Genomic DNA, 26,842 nt, shown 5'->3' with positions numbered 1-26,842 from the left:
GAAAGGTAGATAGAAAGAAAAGGGAAACTTGGAAAGCGTCGGCTGAGATTGCGCGGAAATGGCTCAACGAGCCGCCACTAGCTAGTCTGCCTCACGGTCGTTCATTTTAGCCACTGGCGTTGGGGTTCTCACGCTTCACGTGGACCGACATGACTGGTCCTCATGTGAGTCGTGTGATTGCTCTTGTGGCACCGTGGACCTTCGATTCGAGGCGTTTCAGCCAGCTACTAGTAGCTCTGGTTACATCGTATGATAGACAACCAAGCTCCCTGCTTTGTCCCATTCGAAGTAAGCACTATGCATATCAACCAGCTTCCGAAGATATCACTAGACGATGCGACCGAACGTCCAGCATCAGTACCTTTGGTGGATCGGTCGGCTCTCCAGTTAGCATCTAGAGATGTCAAAGCTCTCAGAACATCTCGCGTTGCTAGCGAATCGGCAATATCGATGACAGAAAAACAAGCCGTCGTACCTGTTGATCTCATGGCCAATCTGAAGCGAGCAGAACCATCCGTTGTCAAAACGAGAACAGGAAGCGTGTTGTCCAGAGGCTTCATCTTGAAAACCGATTATTACCCGTCTGGTTCGCTTGATTATCATTGGTTGCTGTGAAGTCAGTTCATAGCGAGTTTAATAGGCCGAGCTCTTGATCTCGATTTGAATGTCCATGGTGCTCCCAACTTCAGGGCATCACGCAACACAAACGTCTTCGGAGTTGCTCAGCCTCGCACACAGGGCCTACGAGCTATTCTTTCCATCTTGCGCTGTCGTCCTGGTACTGCCAGTCCGTCTCATGTCGTTTGGTTTTCTACGCGGGAGGAACCGATCGGTATGTTTTCCTCGCAATCTTCAGATCATTATCATGACGCAGCTTAATATATCACATCCCTTGCATCCTATTTATGATTCTCGGCGACGCATTTGTTTTTCTGCCTCTCCTGCCTTTCTTCTAGTGTATATATCAGGACGACCCTTCGTATTGCGCGATTCCGCTGAACCAAGAAGAACCTTATCATTATCCGATCGCGCTGAAAATCTGGAAGCCATAGAAGAACGTTTGAAAAATGACATCTTACAGGAATCAACAAAGTGATGCTCATCCGATATCGCTTGTTGGTGACGGCACTAATTCTGTTTGACCAGGTATGGAGGCCTGATATTGACCCACAATGAACTGCGTGAGTAATACAAGATTTTTCTTCCATCGGATGTTGAACGCCATCTGTTACAGCTGCCGAGAGCGGGGACGGCGCTGTTTTACCTACCTGGACTCATGTTGACAATGTCAACGTAAGAACATCACGAGAACTCTGGGACGAAATGCGTGCAGATGGATGGAATGTAGAGGTACGCTTTCGTCTGTATCTCGTCCATTCTCCTGATTCCAGGTTTCACACTATACTCTCTTCATCGTAGTATCATCGGTATGTTGTTTATCGTCTTGGCGCCCAGGTTACACCATTGATCTATTACTTAAGTATCCCCATATCCCCCGACCGTCCCATTGAAGTGAGCACGTCATATTTCTAAGTATGGTTTACCGCTTACATCACCCAGGACAACTACTTAGATGCGTACCTACGTGTTATCACAAACACAGATCCAGTACGAAGTGCCCTTGTATTTTCTTGCGGTATGGGTGCCGTCCGAACTACATTCGCCATGGTTGCCGCCGTGATTGTCAGGAGGAAAATGCTGCTCGCTAGGGGTTTAGAAGATCCATACCCGAGTAGGTCATCTTTCTTGAGCAATTTAGGTAGCGGGTCCTATAAGACGGGTAACGGCAGCCCGGGCATCAGTACGGTAAGTTCGCAAGCTTTTCTTAGTACAAATCCAAGGCTTGACACATTTCGATCAGCCTACAAATCAGGTATGGCACCCGTACGTTATTCGGTTACGTTCGAGATGAACTTGATATTTTCTCAGGCAGCCACTGATATCAAGCTAGCTCAAGCGCTGGAAAATGCCAGTGCACAACAGGACCAAAACAAGTCACTTCTAAGATTGACATATGTATTACAGCGACGTACGTATCGCCGCGGCCTTATCTCGAAATCAATTTATCTCTCGCAGATCTCCATTCTCAGTCTGTGATTGCCTTGCTGATGGCGCAACCCACACTCTTGGAGAATTTGCGCAAAGCACACCAAGGCAACTATGGAGTGATACTAAGTCTACTTGGGTGTTTAGATCACGGCTTACAGGCTAAAAGACTGGTCGACCGTGTAATAGATGCATGTAGGTGCACTGTCATGCTTCATTCTAGTGTCTTAGATCTCATGCTTTCAATTAACATTGTTATGTATCGGGAATTGGCTGCTAACCATGTCTCGATTCCTTAGGTGATCATGTAAATAATCTCCGAGAAGACATCCTCACATACAGGGTCAAGTATTCACTCACAACGGCCGATAGTGACGAAAGCAAACGAGAAGATCTCTTATCCAAGGCTCGGAGAGCGCTGGAGAAATAGTACGTGGTTTGTTGTGACTATATCATTTGATACCTGTTACCAAATTCCCAATAGTTTCTTCATGATCACCTTTGCGAGCTATGTTGATTCTGTCAAGGACTTTGAGATAACATTTTCGGATTGGCTGAAGGTACGTTATTCTCTATGATTGATGAAATATCCTCCAATCGCCGTGGTAACATCTCAATCGTTAGGCGAGAACAGAAATTTGGAAGTAAGTCGTCCCGAGCATATCAGTGACTAAACATTCAATGGCGACCTACATGTTTACAGTCAAGTCATGTTTCTCCGCAAGATTTACGGCTCGAGGCTCAATATTTTTGCGCCCGTCAACGACCTCTCTCTCTTGTCAAGATCAGGAACAGAAGATAAATCTCTAGTGGCTGGACAGAAGAATGATGTGGAGATCGCCGGAGGTCAGCTGCTCGGCGATGAGTATAGCGACCACGTTGTCAAGGTTCGCTCTTTGAATAACACGTACCACTTGGCCTTATTAATTGCTGCAGAATCGGAGTGGAATCATTTTGCGAGACAGGTACGTCAGCACCATGCGTTTGCAACGTGTTTGACTTCTTATGTCCGTCAAACAGCACGCTTCTCAAGTCAGACCAGTGGCTTTCAGAGTCTCATCGTGTTTCAGACTCAGTCCGCGGGGCTATCAACTTTCGTAACATACCCGGGACTAACATATATGCGAGCGGCCAACCAACTGAGTCCGCAGTCGATGAGGTGGTGCATCGTGTCAAAGTGGCACACCCTGACGCAAACAAAGTTGTGTGGGTGACATTGAGAGAAGAGCCCATTGTTTATGTCAACGGCGCGCCATACTGTTTAAGGCGCGAACGTTTCTCCCTCCGGAACATGAAAGGTTTGCGCGTTTAGGTTTAAACTTTGATACTGTTCCTGAAAGATTGAACTATTACAGATTATGGAGGGATTTCTGCATCGCGACTAGAAGTCTTAGAAGAGCGCCTGAAAGATGATGTCCTTGCAGAGCTTGAAGCATTTGAGGGAAGGTGCGTCTTTGTTTACCTGCAGTTCCAAATTATAATTCACATACCCGAAAATACAATGAAGATTGCTTCTTCACACAGAGACCTCAGATGGATCTGTGATTCCCATATGGGAAGAAGTACAATCCTCAAGCGTCGCAGTGCTCAAGGACATCATGGTATCCCGTAAATCTAGATATGGGTTGGATCTCCAATATGTTCGGATCCCAATCACATCCGAGCGTCCTCCCGATTTCGCAGACATAAGTGAGCTCATGGACCTTGTTCTTCGTACAGACTCTTCCAGTACGGTTATGGTCGTCAATTGCCAGCTTGGGCGAGGAAGGAGCACTTTAACTTCCGTGAGTACAGGTGGAAACGAAGGACTGTTATTATTGATGTTCTTGCCACACAGGTGTTGATTGTCCTCATTCAACAATGGTTGAATGACAGCCGGGCGCTCTCTCAGTGGTCATCTCGGACAGAGGCTCGTTCGATGTCGATGTCGATGACTTCTGATATGTTTCACGATGAGCCTGCAAATAAGCGCCATTCATATCAAGTCATCAATAGTACGTTAATATTAGTCTTTTCTGTTGAGGTATGCCACTGAGATTGTGATATAGATCTCCTTCGAATCGTCCGGAAAGGTCCTGCAGTTAAGAACACTGTTGACGAGGTCATTGATCGATGTGCGATCGTGATGAATCTCAGGGACTCCATCGAAGACGAACGTGATTTGGCTGAGAAAGCGACTGATGAGAAGCAAAAGCGCATCCATGCTTCAAAAGGTAAAGACAATGCTTTCCCTTTTTTTATCCTAGTGTTGAACAGACCAAGGGATGCACAATTTACAGCGCTACTTTGAACTCATTCTGTTTCAGGCGTATCTGCGATCTACTGAGCCAGATACGATGCAGTCATTTGAAACATTCAAAAGTTTCATTGAGAATCGCCCAGGTAAGGAGATCATTCTTGTACCTTACTAAAGCGTTTCACTTCTCATTATGGCATAGTCATCAAAACGTTCGAGAAGGAACTCATTGCGGAAGGTTTGCGCGCCCTCAAGCCACTCGAGCGTGCGGATGTCAATGAGAGTGTAGCTCGTCCAGACGAAGTCAAGCAAGTGGTAGTAAACCGATCTGGCAGCATTCTCTCTGCATCTACCATTCTCAAGAGCGATTTCTTCTCCAACTTGCAAAAGATGTCGCTCCCTGAGTGTGTTTTTCCACAATTTCAATGAAGCGTGAACTGAATCGGTCTTCTCGTATAGGAGGATCGAAGGCTCTCCTAATTTCCGTCGCGTGCCACTGACGTTGAAGCTTGGTTCTTCTCGGGCATCTTCTCCTGTAGATCCGGCTGATGAGAAGATGTTGTGCGGCAGGTGTGTTCTCCAAGGAATGATACTAGACGTTGTCTGACTGTTCTACAGCGGAATGCCTACAGTTCAAGGGTAGGTTTGTAGTGCGATGGTTAGCAACGAACTCTCATCGTGGCATGTCTTTAGTTTACGGCGAGCGCTAGCACGTGTTGATGCTGATCCACAAGGTCACAGTATGGTGTACTGGACATCCCTGCGAGAGGTGAGGCTAGAAATGCCGATATTCGCTTCATCATGGCTGAAACGACATAGGAACCGGTCATCTATATCGCGGGCCAGCCCCATGTTCTGCGGATCGTGGACAAACCGCTTGAAAACGTAGAGTGAGTGCTTATGAGCTACATGGGATAACAGGCTGATACCGCGCAGAGCAACTGGGGTCACAACAGCCATGGTGGAGGCTATGGAGGAACGTTTAAAGAAGGACGTTATACGTGAGGTCAGAATGGGTGATGGACGTATCCTTCTGCATGATGAACTTGAGGAGCGGCCTGGCGTGTTCTCTATCATACCCATATGGGAGACGGTGGAAGAGGCTGATATTATGACCCCAAGGGATGTTTTCAATCTTATGGCTAGGGAGGGATTCAAGGTCAGCGCGACATTCTTGAGTTTCTAGGTCTGCCGTTGCTGACTCTACCTGGCAGATCAATTATGGCCGTGTTGCTATCGTGAGGAACCAGGGTTTTGTATGAAACAAGCGCTCATGGAGATTTACAGACCGACGAACAAGCGCCGTTGCCTGATGCTCTGTCACAGTTACTGGAACGTGTCCGGTCTGGATACCCAGAGGCGGATGACTTCATATTCAATTGTCAGATGGGCCGTGGTCGTACAACCACGGGGATGGTCACAGCCTGCTTGATATCAACGACGATGAATTGGCAGGGCGAAGAAAACTACATTGACGGACAGGAAGACCCGGACAGTGTTGAATATGACTCCATTGATGGTCCCTCGGAGGAACAGGCTTACCGGCAAGGTCTGATTGGCAGTCGAGCCCGAGTATTGCATGTTTAACAATATGTTGTGACAGGGGAGTACAAGACTATATTGCAACTTGTCGGCGTCTTGTCTCACGGCAAAATCGCAAAGCGCCTGACGGACCGTGCCATTGATCTTATGCAAGATGTGCAAAATCTTCGCAAGTCGATATACGAGTAAGTGAAAGAGCTGTATCATGCTTTGTTCTGGCGCTGATGGGAAGCATAGCTACAAAGTCAAGGTAGAGGCCCTGGAAAAGGGAAGCGTGAAACAACGGAAGCTGATGGACGTTGCGGTGAATTACCTGTGAGTTGTTTCCATGTGTTGTCCACACAGCTACGTGATGCGCGCCCACTACACGTAGATATCGCTATGGAACACTGATCGTGTTTGCTAACTATCTCATTGAACTACGGGAGATGCAGGGAAGAGAGACAAGAGGGTTTTCGGATTGGCTTCGAGAACATAGAGAGATTGCGAAACTGCTGGGGAGGAGGTCATTGGACTAAGGATGGGTGCTTACTCCGTGATGACGATGACGATGACGATGACGATGGCGATGATGACGACAACGACGAGGGGTTACTTAGGGCATGTCGCATTGCGCACAGGCTTTGTTCCGTCTCTATGTATACCTTGCTGCGCAGCTATTGATGTGAGATGTTACACTGTTACGGTGATGTCACAACGAGAGTGACCACTGCCACCGGTCGTTCCATCAATTAGGTTGCCGCTCGCTTTTTACCAAAGGCTTTCCTTTCATTCACATTTACCTGTGTCGTCGTTAATTCCCTCTTCGTACGACACGGCCCCAAACAGCGGCGACGATACCTCCTACGACGTGCTAACCTTGAAAAATATCATAGAGACCGCTCATTAATTTTCGTATCACGCGATAGACAGTCCGCTTGAACCCGCATGATGAAGAGCGCAATGAAGAGCGCGACATCACGATATCTGCTGCTCCTTGTAGTGGCGTCTTGTTTTTTGCTTTCAGTTGCACATGCTCCACATCAGCTACTTGAAGAGCGAAAGCCTAATCTTCATGTACGCCAACAAAGTATATCTGTGCCTCTCGTGGGAGCCACAAGTACGACCCCCACAACTACGCCGCCCACCACAACTCCTACCACTACAGCTCCGCAAACGACGACAACGCCGTCGACTACATCGACACCTCCTACTACTACCCCGACCCAAACGACGACCACGCCATCGCCAACCTCCACTACCGCCCAGACCACCACCACACCACCTTCCCAGACCATTGCCACTACCCCGACCACAGCTCCCCCTCCGTTGACCACCTCGGTGCAAACTAGCACCAATTCTGCTGGCGAGGTAGTTTACAGCACTGTTGTCATTACACCCACGTCCGACCCGAGCTCGTCGAGCACACAATCTTCTCCTACTAGCAGTAGTAGCTCTGATAGCTCTAGTGGCCTTGGCACAGGCTCCATTGTTGGTCTTTCTGTAGCGGGTGGCGTTGCAGTTATTGGCATCATCTCATTCTTTATTTGGAAATTCACCAGAAAACGCTTCGCAGACTTTGATGACAGTGCGTTTTTTGATTTATGACTTGTAAATCTATCATGACCTCACGATTTCACAACCGCATTAGATGAAGCAATCAAGTGGCCAGAACTGAACACCCATGGCTCTGATGTCCATGCGTTGCCAACTAAATCTACGGGCCGGTCAGGTTTCGGCGCAGAAAATGAGTCCGAGGTGAACCTCGCACGCGCACCCAGTCCCGGTGGATACGCCCATTCCGTAGCCGCCAACTCGCTTCCTGAGACCTACGTAAATTCACCAGACCCATATGCCGTCCCTCCCCTCCCACACCTCAACCCCAACCAACCCTACCACGACGACCCCGGGACCTACGGCCAGCCAGACTACTATGATCCCTATCGTGGCCCCGTACCCAACACGTTTGGTGACGGCTTCTCAGATGGCCATACTACAGAGACCATTCAGATGACGCGGATGGCCCGGACCAGGAGTCCGGGTCCACAGATGGGATACGATGTGCAAGGTCGTGCGTCCCCAGGTCCGCAGGCGGCCATGGGGTATGCACTCGATGGGCGGTCGGCAAGTCCCGCAATCGGTGCTGGTAGAGCATCTCCAGGCCCGCAAACCGCATATGGATACGGGCCGCGATGAGCGCTTCTCAGGGACGAGGCAAACGAGGGGAGGCAAGGACGAATACGAAAATAGGACAGAGTTGCTGGATATTTGCTAGATGTCATCCGGAAATTTTGTGTGGGTGGAATGCTAGTACAAGGCTGCTGCCGGCTCGACATGGACCTGCTGCGACAACTTACGGACTGCAATGGACGGTCCTTGGTTCGCCATTATGTGGTTGGTCACGTTCTAACACTTGTCTACGATATCTGCATGACCCTGACTCTATTTTTGTTGTGAATTTCATCTTGCGTTTGGTTTTTATTTGCTGCGTTCCATATAATCATTTTGATTGTTTCATGCACAGACTACTAGCCCCTGGACTCGTCAGCGCCATCATCATCATTGTCAACTCTCTCGTGCTCTCGGTACATCTATTCCTCCATCAATTTTTACTAAGACGCTCGCTGCAGCATATACGAATTCCCTTTATTTTTCTTATCATGTGTTTATATCGTCCATCAAATCCGTAGTATCGAATAAATACCGATCAGTGATCCCAACAGCTTGCGGGAAAGTTTCTACCGTAATAGTTGAAGACAAAGACTTGAACAGGATGGCCCTTGAGCGTTTGAGCTTGGGCTTTGGAGGCATGATAATTGCCCACTTGCACTAGACTCGTAACCAGTCTGGACTACGTCTTTGATATTGTTAAGTGTCTGACGTAGTCTGGTCGATCTCGGAGAAATTTGGCAGGAGAAGCGAGGAGTTTGAAATTTCACACATGCCGGTGATGCCGGTATAGGTAATCGTTGTGTCTGTACAGCGTTGACCTTGTTCGCACCGCTTCAGCAAAGTATTGTATGCCTTTCAAACATTATAGTCCATCGAGCAACAGTACTTAACATCTAATAGAACGATAGAATGATACCTTTTCATGCCTTTCACCTGCCCATGCCACAATATCAGCCACCTGTTGAGCCTTTGATTTGGACTGTCAATCCTTCAAGCCTCGACATTGACGAAAAAATCCTTGGAGTCCTAAAAATCCTTCGTGGGCTTCGCATGACAGTTATGGACCTCATGTTGCACTCTATCTCGCACAAGGCCTCCATGCTACCTTGGAGAGAAGCTTTTTTTCGAAGCAGGGCCCTTATCCAGTTTCTCAATGTGTTGGATGCTGACGAGCAAGCGAGTGAGCAACTTCATGTCATCTTACGACCAATTGCTATCAAGATAGTCACCGACGAGGTTGATGCTGAGATGGAGGCTGCTAAGGACATTTTTGGCATGTCATCGAAAGATATCACCCCCGAACTACTCCTCTCGTTTGATCTTGATGCTTTGCTGACAGCGCGGTTACGAGAAACTACTCCGTGGCTACGACGTATCCTTTTCTCAGCTATGCAGACAGTATGAGCTGCAAAGGAGAACAAGAAGCAGAACATCGAGACGGTAAGTGTTGTGTGCATTCGGTTGATTGTATATGAATAATTTATGAACAGTACTGCACCGTAATTGAGTCGCAAATTGCGAATATTCGCTCCCAAAACAATCTCGCCTTCCAAATGATCCACGGATTATGTTTAGTGGTGGTTCATCACGTAAAACCATCGATCTACTTGCGTGTTGCAGTCTTTCTCCTGCCTACGACACATTACACAATGCTCATGTTGCGATGGCTGATGGCCAGATACAGCGGAAATAAGATCGAGTCGTGAGAAGGCCTCAAGAACTTGCTGGTGTTGTGTCGTTGAAAGGGCACTCGTAAAGTCCGTCGGGAGATCTTCAATCGCATCTCGAGCAGCGAGTGATAAAGGTCGTACGGAACTCATGGTTGAAACTTAACATAGCATATAGTCTGAACGACAGTAGACGCATAAGTTGTACTACGTACGATCGAGTATCGCCGGCACGACCGGCTTCTACTAAATTTCAAACTCCTCGCTCTGCCTGCCAAATTTCTACCAGCCTGGCTACACCGTCGCTTGCTGAAATCCTGTCCCACACATCCAAAAGTAGTAACGTGTGGTAAAGCTGTTCGAAATGTCGTTAAAATAATTTTCGCACCTTGTATTGTCGACCAATTTAATACTTGACTATTTGATCTATCACGCGAGGTGTGTGACACGCATGTATTAAAAAATTTCAGAGTATCATATAGATCCTGTAGGTACAGTAGAGACCGGAGCTATTATGAGTATCAAATTGATTTATCTTGAATATGTTGCAAGTCACACCTCGTAAAGACATATTGTCCTATCTTGTATAGACATTGAGCTTAATAGGTTGTATGTACCTCTGGTCGAGACCAGTCCGACATAGACTCATACTGTACTTGGGGTAGCTAATAGCAACCAGCTTGCCAGCGCCGTGCCAATATCATGATTCTCATATGCATTTTGCGAGGCAATGAATCCGTGAAAAGCAGTCCAAAAAACATTGCATTATTAACGAGCTAGTCACAATCCTGATTATGGTGTTGAAATGAATGGTATGTAGAGAGCGTGCAAATGATATCGAGCGGAAACGAGCAGCTGGCATATTCACTACCAAAGTAGATCAGTCTGAATCTTTGTCTGCCACTGAGGATTGGCAACGGAAAGAAGTTTTGGGACACTTCTCTTCCCTGGAAATTCGGCGAGGTCCTGCTGGAAATATTCAACCAGGATGCTTCATAATAGTGAGTAACCATGTGCAGAGCGAAGTAGCAAGGATCTTACTTCCTGACGATATTCTCAGCCGGTGTTCCATCACCAAGTTCCTCTGCCTCAGCCTTTCCCATTTTGCGAACACCCTCAAGTGAGGCATCCACGAACCTCCAAAACTTGCTTGATGTGAAAATGGTGCGCTTTCCGTTGCCCCTGAATCCCGAGTCATTGGGGTCAAGTTCGTACTTCTCCTTCTCTGCCACACCAGACAAATCTCTCTCAGGCTCATCCTCGTCACCATCTCCCGGGCCATCGTGGTTGATATTGAGATCAGTTCTGCCATCTTCAGCATTCGCACCATTCATGCTACCTTCAATGCCTCCCATGCCGTCTGCGCCATTCTCATCAACTTGGCCACCACCTTCAACTATGGGGTCGGAGTCGAAGTCATCCAATCCAACATTGATGCCAAGTGCATCACCGACTTTGACACGAAGGTCTCGGTGGAGGGACGGAAGGAGGGACGGAGAATAAATATCCTGTAGAGGAATGGTCTTGTAGTTACCAGTGCCGATAAGAAAAATGCGCAGGCAGCGCCGCTGCCAATAGAGTCTCATTGTTAAAACGGGCAGCCAGGAGTGAACAACACCGTACCAAAAACGCGTATCTATTCCAATGCAATGCATCAACCTCTAGGCAACCATGAGCCAGTGATCTTGCGGTATCTATGATACTCAAGCGTTTTATGATTGACGACATCAGCTGAATCAGTCTCAGCTTGGCGTTGTTCTGTAGAGTATTTTTTGCAACACTCACCTTAGCCTTTACATTGCCGCGAATGCACGAAAGCGCTTCACTGACAAGTGTCGATAATTGTGCGGTGAGCTCAATGTCTTCAAAGAGGAACGGCGGGACCTTGAATATCTCGCTGTTTTTCTTGATAAATTCCTGTCATTCTGATCAGTTGCTACTTTTGTACAGAAGGATATTGAAAGCACCATGACATGTTCCAGTGTGTCGTTGACATATGCAGTGAGATTAGGTGATAACACACAAGCTGTGAGGCGGTTCTGAAGACCCGACTGTGTTATGCTTGATTAGTTTGAGGTCGGCAATAGATTGATACGGTCAGACACAAGTACCTTGAAATCTTTGGATTCTATTAGTTCCTTGATTTCTGCAAGGAGAGACTTCCGGTTCGCCGCACTAAATAACATCATGGTGGCCTTAAGATCGATGAGCATATAGGCAATTCCTCCAGTCTAAAGACGCATCAAGGATGACTCATGATAGAATTGAGAGAAAACTTGCATCAACAAAGTCAACGAGATGATCCTTATCGACACCTCTCTCTTCAGCAACTTTCATTGTGTACAATTTGAGTCGCTTTGTGAGTCCAGGCGTAAACATTGATGGGTCGTTACAGTCAGTGCTAGAGGATCTCTGGCGACGCACGCCAGCACTAATAGGCTCGTCCAGTGAGTCATTTGGTGAAGCACACCGGCGAGAGGGAACGTCAGTTTGACCTGGAGAAGCATGATTGATAGTTATGGCATGGGAAAGCGGCGAGTGTGCACGACTGATGTGTCCTGCAGATCTGGACACTGAAGGAGGTTGAGAGTTATTCCGGGTACTAGAAATCGAACAGCTCCTGCCTCGAGGCACAGCAGTGGGTGGTGCTAACATGCCATTTGCTGAACGTGAGGCACATGTGCTTCTCGAATTTGAGTTGGACCGCACGGGATAGCGCTGGAGCAACATGATGTTGGGATGTGGACGCACTGCACAGGAGCAGTTCACTGTTATGCTCGAGGTTGACCGACAAAGAGGCAAAGAAGTTCGGTGGCTGAATGAATTGAAACCTCGCTTCCTCTTCGCTTGCGTCAATTTGGTCGTTACATCATATTTTCTTCACAAGACGTTCTCGAGCCCATAAAAGCAGCAGCAATAGAGTATCAAAAAGAATATATTGAAGTGTGGGTGGAGAAAGGTGCTGGGAGGGAGATGATGGGAAGGAAGAGATAATCACTAAATATATTATCTGAGCGCCAATCAATCACACACTTGAATACAAAAACCGTATTGGCAGGGTTACAATAGCCTCAGGTTTTGCAGCCACCAGACATCCAATCTAAAAAACCGCCAGACACCTAACTTAGACCGCCAGGCACCTAACCTGATGGAACGACGACCGCCAGACACCAAACTTAGACCGCCAGACACCAAACTTGATGGAATGACCGCCAGACATCTAACTTAGACCGCCAGGCACCTAACCTGAATGGTTTGAGGGTCTTTGTGTGCCTGTAAGTAGAAGTCGCGCACTGATGGATTAGTGACTCCCTGATCGGCAACGAATTCTGTGTGTACCTTCAGAGTTCCTTAGACCGCCAGGCACCTAACATGAATGGTTTGAGGGTTTTTGTATGCCTGTAAGTAGAAGTCGCGCACTGATGGATTAGCGACTCCCTGATCGGCAACAAATCCTGTGCTTACCTTCAGAGTTCCTTAGACCACCAGGCACCTAACCTGAATGGTTTGAGGGTCTTTGTATGCCTGTAAGTAGAAGTCGCGCACTGATGGATTAGCGACTCCCTGATCAGCAATGAATTCTGTGCGTACCTTCAGAGTTCACATTCCGCCAGGATATGGTGCACCAAACTGAGGGTAGCAGTGCTGACTCTGCAGATATCGAGCCTGAGATTCTTGGGGAGGATAGCCTGAGTGAGGCTGTGGGAAGCAGCCTTCAACATTATGTGGCGGGTGGTGTGCTGGAGACATGAAGGGTTGAAATTGGTGTAATGGTGGGGCACGAGAAGAGCTGGAGGGTCCAGAGATAGAGCCAGTATGCCGGGGCTGTGGATGGTCAGAAGGAAAGCGAGGCGTCAAGGTCATATAGCGATTAGAGGCCTGCACTGCAGAAAGTGGATCCACTGGGGTGCCCTGCACGTTTTGTGTTTGCCGATGAGTTGGGTGAATATGATGAGCAGGTAGAGATGGCGGAGCATGGAATTGAGAGGGAAAATATGACTGTGGGGGAGGGCAATACAACGGGGGTGGTGATTGGTGGAGTGGAGGTGACGAATGATGTGGAGGATGGGGTGGCTGGAGTGCCTGTGAGTAAACATGTTGCGGAGGTCCCATTGGTGGTGTAAAGACGATTTGATGTTGCATTGATGCTTCCGAATTTTGCTGAGTAGGTGCCGTCTTCCTTTTTCCCTGCACACTCGAGCCACTTGCGCTTGCTTTGGCCGGTTTTGCTTTGGCTTTAGGTGCAGACTTCCGTGGTTTAGCCGGAGCATGATCAAAGGCAGAAGGTGGCGCTAAAGATGGCTGAGCGTCCATACCCTCGCCACTACCTGCCAGTTGAGACATATCTCCACCTTTCTTCGCTGCTCTCTTGTCTCGTAGTTGGCGTATGGCCATAGCGCGGACTTCAGCTACATTGGTAACCTGAAGTGGTGTCTCTCGAAGCGTATCGGGAACAACACGTTGGATGTGAGCGTAGTTATGCACGGAATAGACATTGAGAAAAAAGTTTGGCGTGGACTTGTGTTTGACTGTGGCCTTCGTTCGAGAGGTCTCTATCCGTTCTTGATGTACAGGTTGTTGTTAGATGTCCGTGCACTGTGAATCAAGGCAATTATGTTGAATATTGACAGCACAAATGATGTCCTGTAAGGTGATCACAGTGAATGTTTGACTTGCATATAAAATACACAACGTACTATACCAGTTGAAACTGTCTCGTTGTTGGTAAGATCAATGCACGGCAGGTGGAGAGACGGGTGCAGAGCAGCTGCAAATGTGAAGAGCTGGAGCGCAACATGATCTGCAGTTTGACTGTCCTGGGATGACACGAGAATCTCACGAATACGTCCAATATACAACTGGAAGCAGCATCACAGCCGTGTCAATGAGCAGCCATCATGATGAAAAGAAAAGAAGACTGGCTCACCTTCCTGTCCGCCGGCTGTCAGAAAATAACATGACTATTCAAGCTCGCGTGTTCTCCCTCGCTTGTTACAACTGACTTGGCCTGATAAAGCTCGATTCCGGGCCGAGCAGTCCCAAGAATCTTCGCACAACGAGTAGTGCTCCACAGGACCACATCTTTTCGCACTGACTTCTGTGTCGCAGTGGGAGTAGTGGTTTCAATTCTTCCTGAACCTGTACATTATTAGTATAGTGATAGCGCATGTTATTAGACTGACCAGGTATTGGAGGATTATGACTCAAATTCGGTATGCCAAGAAGCTTTGCTTGTTCGGGATGTTCGTCAAGGTAACATAGAACCTGTACTCCCGCACAGACCCATTTCTTAACTGTGGGATCATGCCAGTATCCGCCGGTAGCGATGTGTTTGACCGTGTCCTGGTGTGAAAAGATCCTGCAAGTATCTCTACTTGGCGCCTGTCGGTTGCTGTGGATGCACGATAAACGGAATACATGATTGAATGACTCGTATCGCTCAGTTGAAAAAACAATCGCAGGGCCGAAATGCCGAATGTACGCAGGAAGATGGACGAGGAAATGAAACTTTGGTTTGCTTATCAGGATGCTCGGTGCACATTGTGTCATGACATTCAAGAAATCTTCGATGGTTCGAGACAGTATTGCCTATCTCGCAAGGGTATCAGACACGCCTATCAAATAGAACGTGCATCGAACTCACAAGATATGCTTCCGTATCTGTAATTTTCGTATGCCAGACAAGCACGACAAGTTCACCAATCACTGTCCAGGCATTGAGGACCGGCGGAGGAACAAGGTCGTGAATGATGAATGGCATAACTTGCACCAAACTTTTGAAATGCTTACCGATTAGACTATCTTTATAGTGGCAGATATAGTCTGCGTTCAGGCAGGGAGCATTGAGGCCGTCTTTGTCAATGGACTCGAGCTGACACTGGAAGATGTGGAGAAACTTTGCTTTCTTGAGAAGAAACACTGTCTGCCCCCAAAAATACTTGACGACGCCCAGAAGTATTGTATGAAGGATTTCCGTAGGAGTGTCCATATGAATATCCAACCCTGTAGGAATTTCAAGCTAAGCAAGAGACGTATGGTAACCAAAAAAAAACTCACCATCCGTTCCCAGTAGGGGATTGATAATGTCATCGAGTTGTCCGCCTTTCAAGAGTTCTTCGAATTCTTTTCGAAGGGCGACTTCGACTTCATTTTTGGGCAGAGCTTGTGATCCCGCAGTACGTTTTCGAAGCTTCTTTCCGAGTTCGACCAACGCACTGAGAATCGAGGCTGAACTCGAATCTCGCACACCAGTCAATGAAACAGAGTTCTGGATTTTGGTCATGGCGCCTGATTTGAAGGCAGTTTCAAACTGTTGTCGAATCTCTTGAAGTGTCTTCTCGGGGGTTCATAGATTGCCTGACTGCAAGCACTAGTAAGTCACATGGAAGATATGAGAAAGATGTTCATACCGTAAAAATGGTGTTGTAGCCAGCTTCAGATTCCTTGTACTCTTTTGTTCCACCAACCTTGCATGTCCTGCAGAAATAGTTGCAATTGAGGCCCGCGTGGCTACATTCTTCAGCCTGCATCGGATTATCTCCAGCGAGAAATAGCACATATGGAATGAGCATAACCTCCTCGTTGTACTTGCAATCCCACACGATGACGCCAGATTGTGCTGCATCACTACATGCATTTAGCGATACTAGAATACAAATGTCAAGTAGAACGACGTACGAAATAGATTCTCTCATGGCCCGCATCAATTCCATAGGCGGAGCATGAGGAGAGGATGAAACAAATTGCACAAAGAATTCCTTTTCGAGCATCTCACGAGGTAAATTCGCGTTGGACATGTATATAGCGTGATGCTTGTTCCACTGCTTCGAGATATTACCTGAAACATCGTCCATAAAAATGATTAAGGGAACGGAATACACCATTCGACCTCTCGACTTTTCTCGCAGCGGATTGGGTGAAAGCGACGCGTACTTGATGGAAGATGCTGCACCACATTTTAGTTCCATAGTCACTAACAAAAGCATAACCGAACGTACCCATCAGCCCACAATCAAGCTTGCCGCAGGTTGCGGCAATGTCTCCAAACAAGTGTGTAAACATAGACGTAGGGATGATCTCCTCCTCGTCACTTACAATGAACCCAGCCTGACAAACATTTGAGGACAAGCACACGTTACATAGATGACTGTGTACCTCTGTCCATTGAGCAGCTCGACCCAATGCATATAGCACTTTATCGCAGGATTCGGTGGTATCAGCGGGGGTGTCACCAGCAGCTAGAAAGAATCGGTTTGGAATAAAATAACCTCCCGAAGACTCCTGCAACAATTCATCCGTGAAGTACACGGTCCTGTTCACCTGAACCGCTGGTGGCGACGGGAGATCGAGCAACATTTTCCTCCCATTGAATACTTGCGACATGGCCTTTCCGCCATCCTCCGGATAGTCCTGCATCGCAAGGCGGGTGAGAGGATTAGCATAGTCCTATGAATTATATCAACATTGCATCAGCGCAAAGATCCAACCCATGAACCTTCGCAATTGCTTTGGCAATATTATTGATGTAGAATGTGTTGCCGGAGTGAGACGTAACCTTTTCAGTCGGATCGCCAACGAGATACTGCAGGTGACTTTGGCATTTCTTCATCGCGCCAAGCGAAGGAAGATTCTGGACACCGAGTTCCTTGGCCCAGCTCAAGACCGCCTTCTTTTGAACTTCAGAGAATGGAAGGCGTGGGGAGCTAAACAAAAGAGATGTGATGAAATGCTTGATACTGTTAGATGTATTAAATAAGTGCGTGCAATGAAGAAAGCTTACCACTTTCGATGGCCAAGGATACAAGGGATGATCTGGAGAGACGACTAAGTTTTTGATTGCTGGTTCAAGAAGCGGGTCGTCTGAAAATACTGCTGAGTATCAGATTGTAGAGCGCAGGAAAGATGGTTAACTTACCAGGAATTTCAATACCGAAGTCAGATGCACTGTCGTCGACAAGTTCACATGTTTTGTTTGTGGGAATGATGGGCGTCGAGATGGCAATGTGTCCCGAGGCAACAGACGCCTGAAGCTCAGCAAACAGGTCCAGGAATTCACCATCAAGCTGGAGTTGTCGACTGCTGACGATCTGATTCCAGAGATCCGCTAACGGATACTCAGAATCTGTCTCAGGCACCACAGACGGTCTATCAGCTTGCATGTTGATGGATGTATTATCCATGCAATTGAAATCGATGCTGAAGTCATCGTGACCAGCAGGGGAGAGTGAAGGATCAGGGCTAACAGGCGCTGCAGCAGAGACACGTGGCTTTCTGGTCTCAGAAAGCCTTTTCTTGATGTTTTTGGCACGGCGAATGTGCATATCTTGCTTTGAGTGCTTTTCAGCATGGCGGCGTGACATGACACGATAGGCGCCTTGTTTTTGAGGACATGCGGTGCAAAAGACACGATCTGTACCGTCATCGCAGAATCGTAAAACTGTAGATACCACGTAGCATTTAAATAGATAAGCAAGGAGTTGATAAAAAAATACACGTACTATAGCCGTCGATGATGTCATCAAGCATGCTGGGCAATTTGTCGAGGACAGTGTTGTGCAGCACGCTGGTGGTGGATGTGAGCAATCACGTGATAGTGCACATCCGAAATTTCGACAAGTCCAATCTCTCACGCCTTCACTATTATGATTCAAGCTGATCGTCGTTGCTTCATCGACGTCGGTATGAATTCCACATTATCACTCACCAAAGTTTCCACTATCTACCCTGGCATTCATTATACAGACAGCCATGCCTCGCTCCAACCAATGTGCCTCACTGTCTGCTTTCCCGGGACATTTCCGAGACAGATTTTGGAAAGGAGCAATATTGTATGTATCTTCATCAACTTTCCTCGAGGCTTCCTCACAAGTCGACGCTAGCCTGTCCGCATATCAGTATCTATTGATGAGGAATACGGAACATTTACCACACCAGTCATAGAGGTTGCATCGCTAGACTTGCGCCATCGTGGTGGCTTGCTACACTGTTCAGGAGGCTCGGATGATGTGAGTGTACATGACATTTGTTCAACTGTCGGCCTACTTACATCATGCCAAAGTCAAATTTGTCCTTAGATATGTCTAACGTTGGCGAACCCACTATATCATTCCTCCCACTCCCGCCTTCATTCGACTATGTCAATCGAGCAGATTGGGAAACAGTCGCCCAGCGAATTCAAGAATGGGTCACCACAGAAGTAGCCACAGAATCATCGCTATGGACGTGGGGACGCGACGCTTTCTGGCTGGCTTTCGTTGCTGCCTATCCGTCTTTCCCGATGGGCAAGTGGCCGATGTGGGATCTTCGTATTCCACTGGAGGGATCGTTCATCGAAGAGTGGCTACAGCATTCAAACGACTATGGCGCTGATGAGGAGGTTCTGGCCCAGGACGATGCAGTGAGTGATATCTGGAACGAATTTTGTAGACACGCAGCGCTCTTCTATCCCTTTCCACTCATTTCCTTGGCTTGATATCGTAGCGTTTTTGTTGTCTGATTTGTTTTAAGCCTGCCATGGTGTCTGTCATCACATGTTAGTATGTATAGGCCAATGATACCCGTCAGTATTACTGTACATATCAAACTCTTTGTTGTATTTGAAGTATGGACGCCAATGTCAAAGGTTTTGACTTGAACAGTTTGGATGACGCCTGTGTCGAAAACCACTCGACAGATACATTTTTCGAAGCTATGGCGTGTGGTCTCTGGATGTGGCAGTCAGAGGTAAAGATAGCAGGCATATTGATGGGATATCTACAAGCTATCTCATTTCCAAACCTGTCACGCATAACTCACCCCAAGCTACTCCATATGTAGCGCGTGTGATATTTGGATGAACTCTGTGTCGTGTACGTGCAATATATGACTGATTTTCACCAGACATCAGAATCATTTCCCCACTAAACAACAAATTTGCAACCTTTATGGCACAAATTCATTATTTATCCACAAAACCCCAATTATAGCCAGAGTTCTGGGAACAAACCGGGTCTTCAACATAATTTTCGCACAATATTGGTCATTGATAGACCGGCAACTGGTGGTGTACGCCACTCGACTTGTTCGTGGTATTGGTAAGCCAGGCTGGTCACGAGCCTACACTTGCACGCCAAGATACATTCAAACGTATGTCAATTTTTATTGTTTTGTTGATAGGAAAAAATACCAGGTTATCGTACTACTACTTAGTTCTGCCGACTCCAACCACTGTAGTACTGCCGGCAAATGCCGCTCGGGAATTGCCACTGCATTCTGCCAACAACACTATGTCGGAAAAATCTAAACACCAGGATGGTTTACAAATTCGACCCATCGACGCTAGAGACTGTCGGAACTCCCTTTGAAGAGCACACCAAAATTGTCACCAGCCTAACACTCTCACTGGATGGAGCTCTCCTCGCTAGTGCGTTCTTCGACAACATCATCAAACTCTGAGTTTTCGAGTCCCATTGGCTCCTAGCTTCCTTTGATGTCCAGAATTTTCTTGGACTTTCCCTGTCATCCGACTTGCGTCAACTGGCGTGTACGACAAACACTGAAGATGACTGCAAGATTTGCATCTGCAACACTCTACCTGACGTCCTTGCTCAGACCAGTGTACGCATTTCCTTCAAACGTCCACTGTAAGTGTGCTGACATTCCCTCACAGACCACTAGACAAAAGTTAACCCTCAATGACCTGCTGCATGTGCGCATCTCATTCTTTGATTCATTACACCACTCACCCATTGCTATTATTGCAGTCTCGTGCAACTTGTCGTCTTCCTCGCGCGCACCACAGACCACCAATAGCTGCCATACCTATGATGCAGAGACCTCCGCCTACAAGAGACCCGAACCAGCCTTTGCTTCAGCAAATTTCATGAACACTTCACGGCCTGCTCGGAAGGATCTACCTCATGATTCCCTAGATGCATGTTTTTTCTTTTGTTTCTTTCGCATCTTATTCAACGCTCGTGATGTAATTCCCTACTACATCGCCATTACCTTCCAATCACTCTCGTGCTCACAGCCCTCTATCGACTCCCTTGCCCTTTTTTCAATCCTATTTGGTCGTCGTGAGACAAGGGGAATCAGAAGGCCCAACGACAAACTGTCAAAGTTGTCGATGTTCAGCTCGGACAAGCTACCTATGTTTGTCTCTACAACGTTGTTACGATCGTGAGAGCTGACCGCGTCGTTTTTATTTTCTAGGCCGATGATATTGGTGTGGACGACGGAACACGGCCGTGCGTTCTCTTCTTTTGTCTCAGTTGGTTTCAGCAAAGGGAGAAGAGGTAGGAAGCATGGCTAGTCTATGATGACGAACCCGAGGACGATGAAGAGGAAGACCATGCTCTTGATCCAGTCACTGTGTCTCCTCCTGGGTACGGTCAAGCTATTCTTTCATACAATTCATGCACTGATGCAGTATTTTAGAATCCAGCACGAGACGTGGAATTGGAAACTTTGCTAGTCACAGCCAGGGGCAGAACTATCTCCCCTTACGGTAGCTAATCACTTGGAGGCGCGATCATCGTCAATGTGACCTCCGTCGAGCATTCAAATATTCATCTGTTGACTTTCGCATTTTACTTGCAGCTTTTATAGCCATCTTGTATAGAATGACTTGTTTGGGGAGAATAAACGCAGTCGCATCCTCACTCCAAGTGCATTGACGGATTTCAAGTTTGAAATTTGAAAAGGGAGGCTTGATATATCTACAACTGTTATCGATGATCGATGGACATACGCTCGTTTCCCGCCCAGACCAGCATTCCAGATTCGTCCGATCACTTATGGGCGCAAACCCGAGCTTCTGGATCATGTTCATAACTCTCCAGTAATCCAGCAGGAGTTGTCGACAACAGTGAAACAAGTGGATACGCGGCTTCTTTTCCAGAGGCGTGGGTATCGGTATCATCCGGACAAGCAGCGTACCCCCTTTCCGATGGTTCATCTTGGCCAGAATCACTGACAGGACATCATACACCCTGTGTCGCACCAATCCAAGTTGGGCTACTTTGTGATTGATGTACAAGGGAAGTTCCCTGTCACTTTGATATCCGGGGAAGCTGAATTCCTCGGGCCTCGCACACCAATGCACCCTAAATCTTGGATAAAGGTATTCGAGAGCTGCGCGTTTCTGTTGTCAAGAAGTAGGCTTCTGTTTCTAGGAGTGGCAATGGAATACGCCGTACGTGTTTCAGCTCCTCGTTTCTGAATCCTTTTGCGTTCAGAATCCCGTACCTTTGTCCTTTTACCCGACTCACGCCGATTAGTTTACACGACAAACGCAGAAGATGGTTACAATGTCTACATATGCAACGCTCCACCCGACGTCTTTAAGCCTAGACCGGTGTACACATTTCCTACAAACAATGTTCTACCGTTCGGGTACTTACAATTTCTTATAGAAAATGCACGCAAAAAGTCACTGGGCATCAGCGATCTAAATGTGCGCATCTCAGACCTCCGCCAGGATGACACAACGAATAGCAGCCGTGGTGGTGCTCACGGTCGTATTTACCAGTAGCCCGGCGTTCATATCCAAGTATTATCTTTTACCCAGTGATGATCTCGAACTTCTATGCAGCACAATTCTACTTCGAGTAGCTTCGCTGGCATTAACCCAGTGTTTAAGTTTTGATATCTTCGCTCTTCCTTTATCTCATGACTGGCCATGTGGTGTGTGTTACCAATGTGCTGTATATTTACCGAGCTCATGCTATTCCAATGGGTACCCGTCTTTGTTCATGTTCCTACATTTAACCTCCACGTGAGTACCACCGCTGTCACTATCGGCTATACAGCGTCACGCGGGTATCCAGTTATCGATATCTACGATTACTTGTAAGAGACTGGGCGATCACGATGGAATTATCAATGACAGACTGGCATCGGATGTACATTCATGCATGAAATCATAAGCTTACTCTGCAGGAAAGACGTTGGTCAGTACTATGAGATCCAGGAAGCAGAGTTGCACACCGACTAGGACAACTTTATCCCATAAGTTGGCCTCTTTTACCTTGTAGGGGCAGCAAGAAATAAATATCTACGCATCTCTGTGAACGCCATGGCAGAATACGAGGCTCTTCGGGGAGGGGGATGGGATGGGTGCGTACTCGAGATTGGTAAAAATGAATCACCGTGGTTTTCTCATGGGGATTCATTTTACCAACACGCGTGCACTAGCATCGACAATGCAAATGCTACGGGACATACCTGAGATCTGATTTGATCTGTTACATCGCGTGTTTCGCAGACGATGTCGCAGGTCAACTTGGTGCACGTCGTATCTGTGCATGCGTATCAACCTTTGTATTGTAAGCACGAGGGAAATACTCACTGGGTGTCTTTGACCAGGTCATTGTGGGATGTAGCAAGATGTACTGGAGGCAACGAAATCGATAGCGTGGGATTAGTATTGTGATCTATACATAACACGCATCATGGGGTCTAGATCCTGGGACCTGGGCCTGAGTACCAAGCAAAGATAACCCCAACCTGCCCGTGGCCCACTTCACCATGCTCTCGTTTCACTCGCTTATCAACCCAGTCAGAACAACATCGACAATTCAATAAGCAAAGTTCATATGTATTTCGCTTCTCCTCGATGATAATGCATACAATTTCATAGTACAATCATACATCGAGCCAGATCAAACACCAAGGCTGGAATAATATACAGCGAGGCAGAGCCCAGCAGTTGCCCGGTAGATCAACGTTGACGTTCAATCAACACTTGCACTCTCCGGCCTTGCATTGGCACCTGAAGTTGTGAATCAGAACGAGACTAGTATTACACAGAGTGCGACTTACGAGGCGCCGCATGAGCAGGTGGTCGAGCCACAGTTGTTGTTGGAAACAGGGACTTCAGTGACCTGCAAACCAAAATAAGATAACGAAATGCGATACAATCAGAGATTGACTTACGGTGAACATGATTGTAGTGGATGGGTCTCAAGGTAGCTTAGGGATTGGAGGTTTGTCAGTGCGCTCTTATATAGATTCCTTGTGTATGGTCTTGTTGAGCCCAAATCAAGTGATCATCCCGCTCACTTGGCTTCCCTCTTTCGGTTCTACCATCCATTAAATCGCGCAAGTACCTTATTGGTCCAGCCGCCATCGACATGTACCTCCATCAAAAGCCTCATGACTGCGCAGTGCAATCACATGGAATTGGAAACAAAAATAGTTCATTGCGGCTAAGCTCCTGTACCGCAGACCTTAAAGAGGAAATGAGTTCCTCACGTCAGCGTCCAAGGCTCATCCCCATGTCATCACATGTCCGTCACCCTCAAACAAATGTTGGTCCTCAGCGCAGCCAACCGCACCACTATATCTGGCACACGAGCAGGTGCACTCGAAGCCTTGCAGCAGAACACCTGGGTGCACCTTGCTTGCCATGGCAAGCAGGACCCTACGCCGCGAAACATCTTCCGCAGGTCGAGTTCGCGTTTTTAACGGCTTGTCATACTGCTGTAGGCGATACCGTTCTATCTCTTCCGACCATCCAAGAATTTTCCATCCTGCCCCGCACTGGACTCTTCGGCTCACCTTCACCTGCCAGACGCGTCTCCTTCGCTTTTTGGAATGCTTAAGCAATGTTGAAGTACATGAGGAGGATGTCGAGGGCCTTGCCGCATGATCAACAAAGCCCGCAATCTCTACTCCGCCTATCCAGCGGTCTGAGACTGTATCAGACATTCACAACTCATTCATGTACTACACCATGCCATCATTCAATTTCGACGTTCAACCTCCCATTCTTGACTCACGCCAACTGGCTTACACGCGTGCACAATTGTCCATGTCTGCGCTCATGAAGCCTGAAAAAGCATGATACCTATATATGCTACAAGACGGTTACACCATATTACGAAAGTCAATATCCCATGGTCCATGGTGCTTTCGATACGACGAGGGGTGGGCCACTAGTTGTTCTCGAAGATGAGAAGCAGGAGCAAACAGAAGCTTGCATCTAACGTTCCGGTAACATCGCCTATAACCATCTCTCGCTCCTCGACTTCCCTATTCTGTACACTGCTTTCCTTCGTTGGTACAGTAGAGATATCCAGGACATCGGTTGAAACATTGTCAATGTCAAGACCTATAGCAAATGAATCGAATAAATACCGCGACGAAAATATCGCCGAAATCTATATCTCCTTGACATCTATTTTGTGACACTAGATAACTACTTGAGCACCGCAACGAGACTTGGAATAGAAACAAAAAAAAACAAATTTCCCGTGCTCCCTGCAAGCACTAGACAACCGTTCGCGTCAACTTCACCGAGCATTACACACTACTGCCAGTCGATATATGCACACGCCCTTGGAAAACGATTGAGGTCATGCCGGTTGCTGCGTCGGAGTCAGCCACGAGTTTGGCATGATATTCTCGAACGCCAAGGATCAGCCGTGGTCCTAACACGAACATCTGCACGACCTCCAAAATCTGAAACAAGCCATACAAAGTCTGATCTTCCAGGAGATATTGGCTCTGTAGAAATGATAGATCGTGGTCACATGTAGAGGTAAGTGAAAGATTGACATACCGTTGATAATGTTGGAGAGAATTCAATAATGAACTCTAAGCAAGAGACAGCAACAAAGCTATCATGTCCGACCCTTCAGTGGAAAAAAGGACAATAATAACGATATGAACTTACCTCGCAAAGTAAACCACGTGAGTTTTCATCAACACCGTAAAACAGTCGCCGATAATCCCTCCTGCCGCATGTAATCGCAGTTCACGGAAGTGTTTTACCGCAATCCAGACTGCGAGACATAGTGTGAGGACCTCCCACACAATGGAGAGTATCCAAGTAGCAGAATATAGAACTAGGGTATCTCCTGTATAGTCAGTCGTGCACTGGTAGGTGCCGGAAAGAATGAGTTCCTCTGGTGTCCATCAAACGAGCCCTATGCACGTTCGTTTTCATCCATAATTAAGCGTACCTCCTGAAGTATGCATCGTTGACATTAAGGCTGTCACACCATCAAAAGCGTTGATCGCCAGGAAGGTGACAACAAGAAATATCAGGATCTCTCTGGATTGTTGATACATAGCATGCAACCGAGTGATGATGATGACTTCCGGCATGTTTCAGTCAAGTGAATATTTCTGAGGTCTCACAAGCGCCAAGCTCACCCCACAGCATTGCATATACCAACACATCCATCCAATTCTGTACGATGTATATAATGAAGCCTGACAAACCCAGTCAGTGACCAGCCTCGGATAACACACACTCCAAAGACTTACATCTGTGGCAGTATAGTGTGGTAGTTATTAGCGAACCAAGAAGTTGGTAGTAAAGAACCAAACCCACTGCTACAGGGCACCACGGTTAATTGAAGGGGAATAGCAGGCATCTGTGCAGAAGACTCACTGTATCTGTCAGCCAGATGGTCGGAACATTAACTGCATGCCGCTGGTTAGAAGAAGCGAAGAAAGTGAATATACTAAGGCGACATACGCAGGATAGACATGCTGATTACGAGACATAGATGATTAGCACAACATCGATTGTTTAGCATTCCGAACCTACGCAGCATATAAGATTCCAAGATAGCGCGCCTAGAATACTTTCAAGTTAGCACATCACGATAGCGGCGACACACAAGCTACATACACTGAGATACAGAACTGTCATTAGGGACCAGTGTTGCCTCTGTGAATAAGTGTATCTTCATGTGAGTTCCCTCCGCCATGAGACTCTACTCACCCAGATCAATTCGACCTATAAAGGGATTCTTAGCGAAATGGCTGCTCCGGTCATGGCATCGACATACCTCTTGCCCAAATGTGAGTGCTGAAAATAATTGTAAGATATCAGCAATCCTTTAATATTATCGTGCTCACACCAATCATACGTCACCCCAACAAAGGCGGCAACTGCGATACCGGAGCCAAGGTTAGATTGAGACATCGGAGTCAGCGCTCAGCGTCAACATCCGATTGCTCCCTACGAACCTGGAAAATAGCTGGCAAAACGATATGCATTGATGGCGGGCCACCAAGTAGGATCATTTGAGATTGTTGACATATTGGTAGAGAATGGGAGGTGAACTTGGTAAACGTATAGCGATGACATTCGCGCGATATGTACGCCTTGCTCGCTATAGTTTGGTAACCGAAATATCAACAAGATCAAGGTAAATATTTGTGCATAGATCAAGTTGACAGTTCTTGTATTAGAAAATTGATG

General features: G+C 47.2%; 8 protein-coding genes across 8 annotated transcripts; 6 read left to right on the top strand and 2 right to left on the bottom strand.

Moving 5' to 3' along the window:
* The first annotated feature begins 163 nt into the window (after positions 1-163).
* F5891DRAFT_1010932 (inositol hexakisphosphate-domain-containing protein) lies at positions 164-6,565 on the top strand. The gene is made up of 33 exons (XM_041360643.1): positions 164-586; positions 641-832; positions 957-1,092; positions 1,147-1,181; positions 1,235-1,350; positions 1,420-1,427; positions 1,482-1,512; positions 1,561-1,806; positions 1,862-1,873; positions 1,930-2,029; positions 2,077-2,241; positions 2,346-2,475; positions 2,531-2,606; positions 2,671-2,690; positions 2,750-2,933; positions 2,983-3,011; positions 3,067-3,344; positions 3,402-3,492; positions 3,554-3,830; positions 3,884-4,040; positions 4,095-4,259; positions 4,309-4,428; positions 4,485-4,686; positions 4,742-4,852; positions 4,901-4,921; positions 4,976-5,051; positions 5,102-5,172; positions 5,219-5,441; positions 5,497-5,520; positions 5,570-5,831; positions 5,886-6,009; positions 6,062-6,139; positions 6,198-6,565. The coding sequence occupies exons 1-33, from the start codon at positions 250-252 to the stop codon at positions 6,340-6,342; spliced, it is 4,242 nt and encodes a 1,413-aa protein (XP_041230685.1). The 5' UTR covers positions 164-249; the 3' UTR covers positions 6,343-6,565.
* On the top strand, positions 6,557-7,612 carry F5891DRAFT_725137 (uncharacterized protein). The gene has a single exon (XM_041372969.1). It carries the CDS (start codon positions 6,752-6,754, stop codon positions 7,409-7,411), a length of 660 nt encoding a protein of 219 aa, XP_041230684.1. The 5' UTR covers positions 6,557-6,751; the 3' UTR covers positions 7,412-7,612.
* Positions 7,457-7,999, top strand: F5891DRAFT_944354 (uncharacterized protein; the record flags this gene model as incomplete). Its single annotated transcript, XM_041374541.1, has 1 exon — positions 7,457-7,999. A coding segment is annotated over one exon (543 nt), but the record flags the coding sequence as incomplete, so codon positions are not given.
* Positions 8,000-8,914: 915 nt separating this feature from the next.
* F5891DRAFT_976659 (uncharacterized protein) lies at positions 8,915-9,681 on the top strand (the record flags this gene model as incomplete). The annotated part of the gene is made up of 3 exons (XM_041376635.1): positions 8,915-9,347; positions 9,381-9,415; positions 9,466-9,681. The coding sequence occupies 3 exons, from the start codon at positions 8,915-8,917 to the stop codon at positions 9,679-9,681; spliced, it is 684 nt and encodes a 227-aa protein (XP_041230682.1).
* Positions 9,682-10,509: 828 nt separating this feature from the next.
* Positions 10,510-12,372, bottom strand: F5891DRAFT_1183819 (uncharacterized protein; the record flags this gene model as incomplete). Its single annotated transcript, XM_041366359.1, has 7 exons — positions 10,510-10,633; positions 10,684-11,210; positions 11,266-11,373; positions 11,428-11,559; positions 11,610-11,693; positions 11,754-11,873; positions 11,929-12,372. 7 exons carry the CDS (start codon positions 12,370-12,372, stop codon positions 10,510-10,512), a joined length of 1,539 nt encoding a protein of 512 aa, XP_041230681.1.
* Positions 12,373-13,242: 870 nt separating this feature from the next.
* Positions 13,243-18,002, bottom strand: F5891DRAFT_1255590 (uncharacterized protein; the record flags this gene model as incomplete). Its single annotated transcript, XM_041369993.1, has 14 exons — positions 13,243-14,204; positions 14,345-14,501; positions 14,570-14,584; positions 14,639-14,781; positions 14,826-15,231; positions 15,287-15,645; positions 15,700-15,976; positions 16,053-16,269; positions 16,321-16,588; positions 16,641-16,749; positions 16,798-17,088; positions 17,138-17,371; positions 17,423-17,511; positions 17,558-18,002. The coding sequence occupies 14 exons, from the start codon at positions 18,000-18,002 to the stop codon at positions 13,243-13,245; spliced, it is 3,972 nt and encodes a 1,323-aa protein (XP_041230680.1).
* Positions 18,003-18,353: 351 nt separating this feature from the next.
* Positions 18,354-19,000, top strand: F5891DRAFT_926680 (uncharacterized protein; the record flags this gene model as incomplete). The annotated part of the gene is made up of 3 exons (XM_041373885.1): positions 18,354-18,470; positions 18,522-18,653; positions 18,701-19,000. Coding segments are annotated over 3 exons (549 nt in total), but the record flags the coding sequence as incomplete, so codon positions are not given.
* Positions 19,001-23,910: 4,910 nt separating this feature from the next.
* Positions 23,911-24,227, top strand: F5891DRAFT_1183815 (uncharacterized protein; the record flags this gene model as incomplete). Its single annotated transcript, XM_041366358.1, has 2 exons — positions 23,911-24,015; positions 24,072-24,227. 2 exons carry the CDS (start codon positions 23,911-23,913, stop codon positions 24,225-24,227), a joined length of 261 nt encoding a protein of 86 aa, XP_041230678.1.
* Between the last annotated feature and the right edge of the window lie 2,615 nt (positions 24,228-26,842).

The sequence above is a fragment of the Suillus fuscotomentosus genome (genome assembly GCF_016647785.1).
Source record: "Suillus fuscotomentosus strain FC203 chromosome Unknown F5891scaffold_8, whole genome shotgun sequence".
Taxonomy (NCBI): Eukaryota; Fungi; Basidiomycota; class Agaricomycetes; order Boletales; family Suillaceae; genus Suillus; species Suillus fuscotomentosus.
This window is presented reverse-complemented; position numbering and strand designations above follow the sequence as displayed.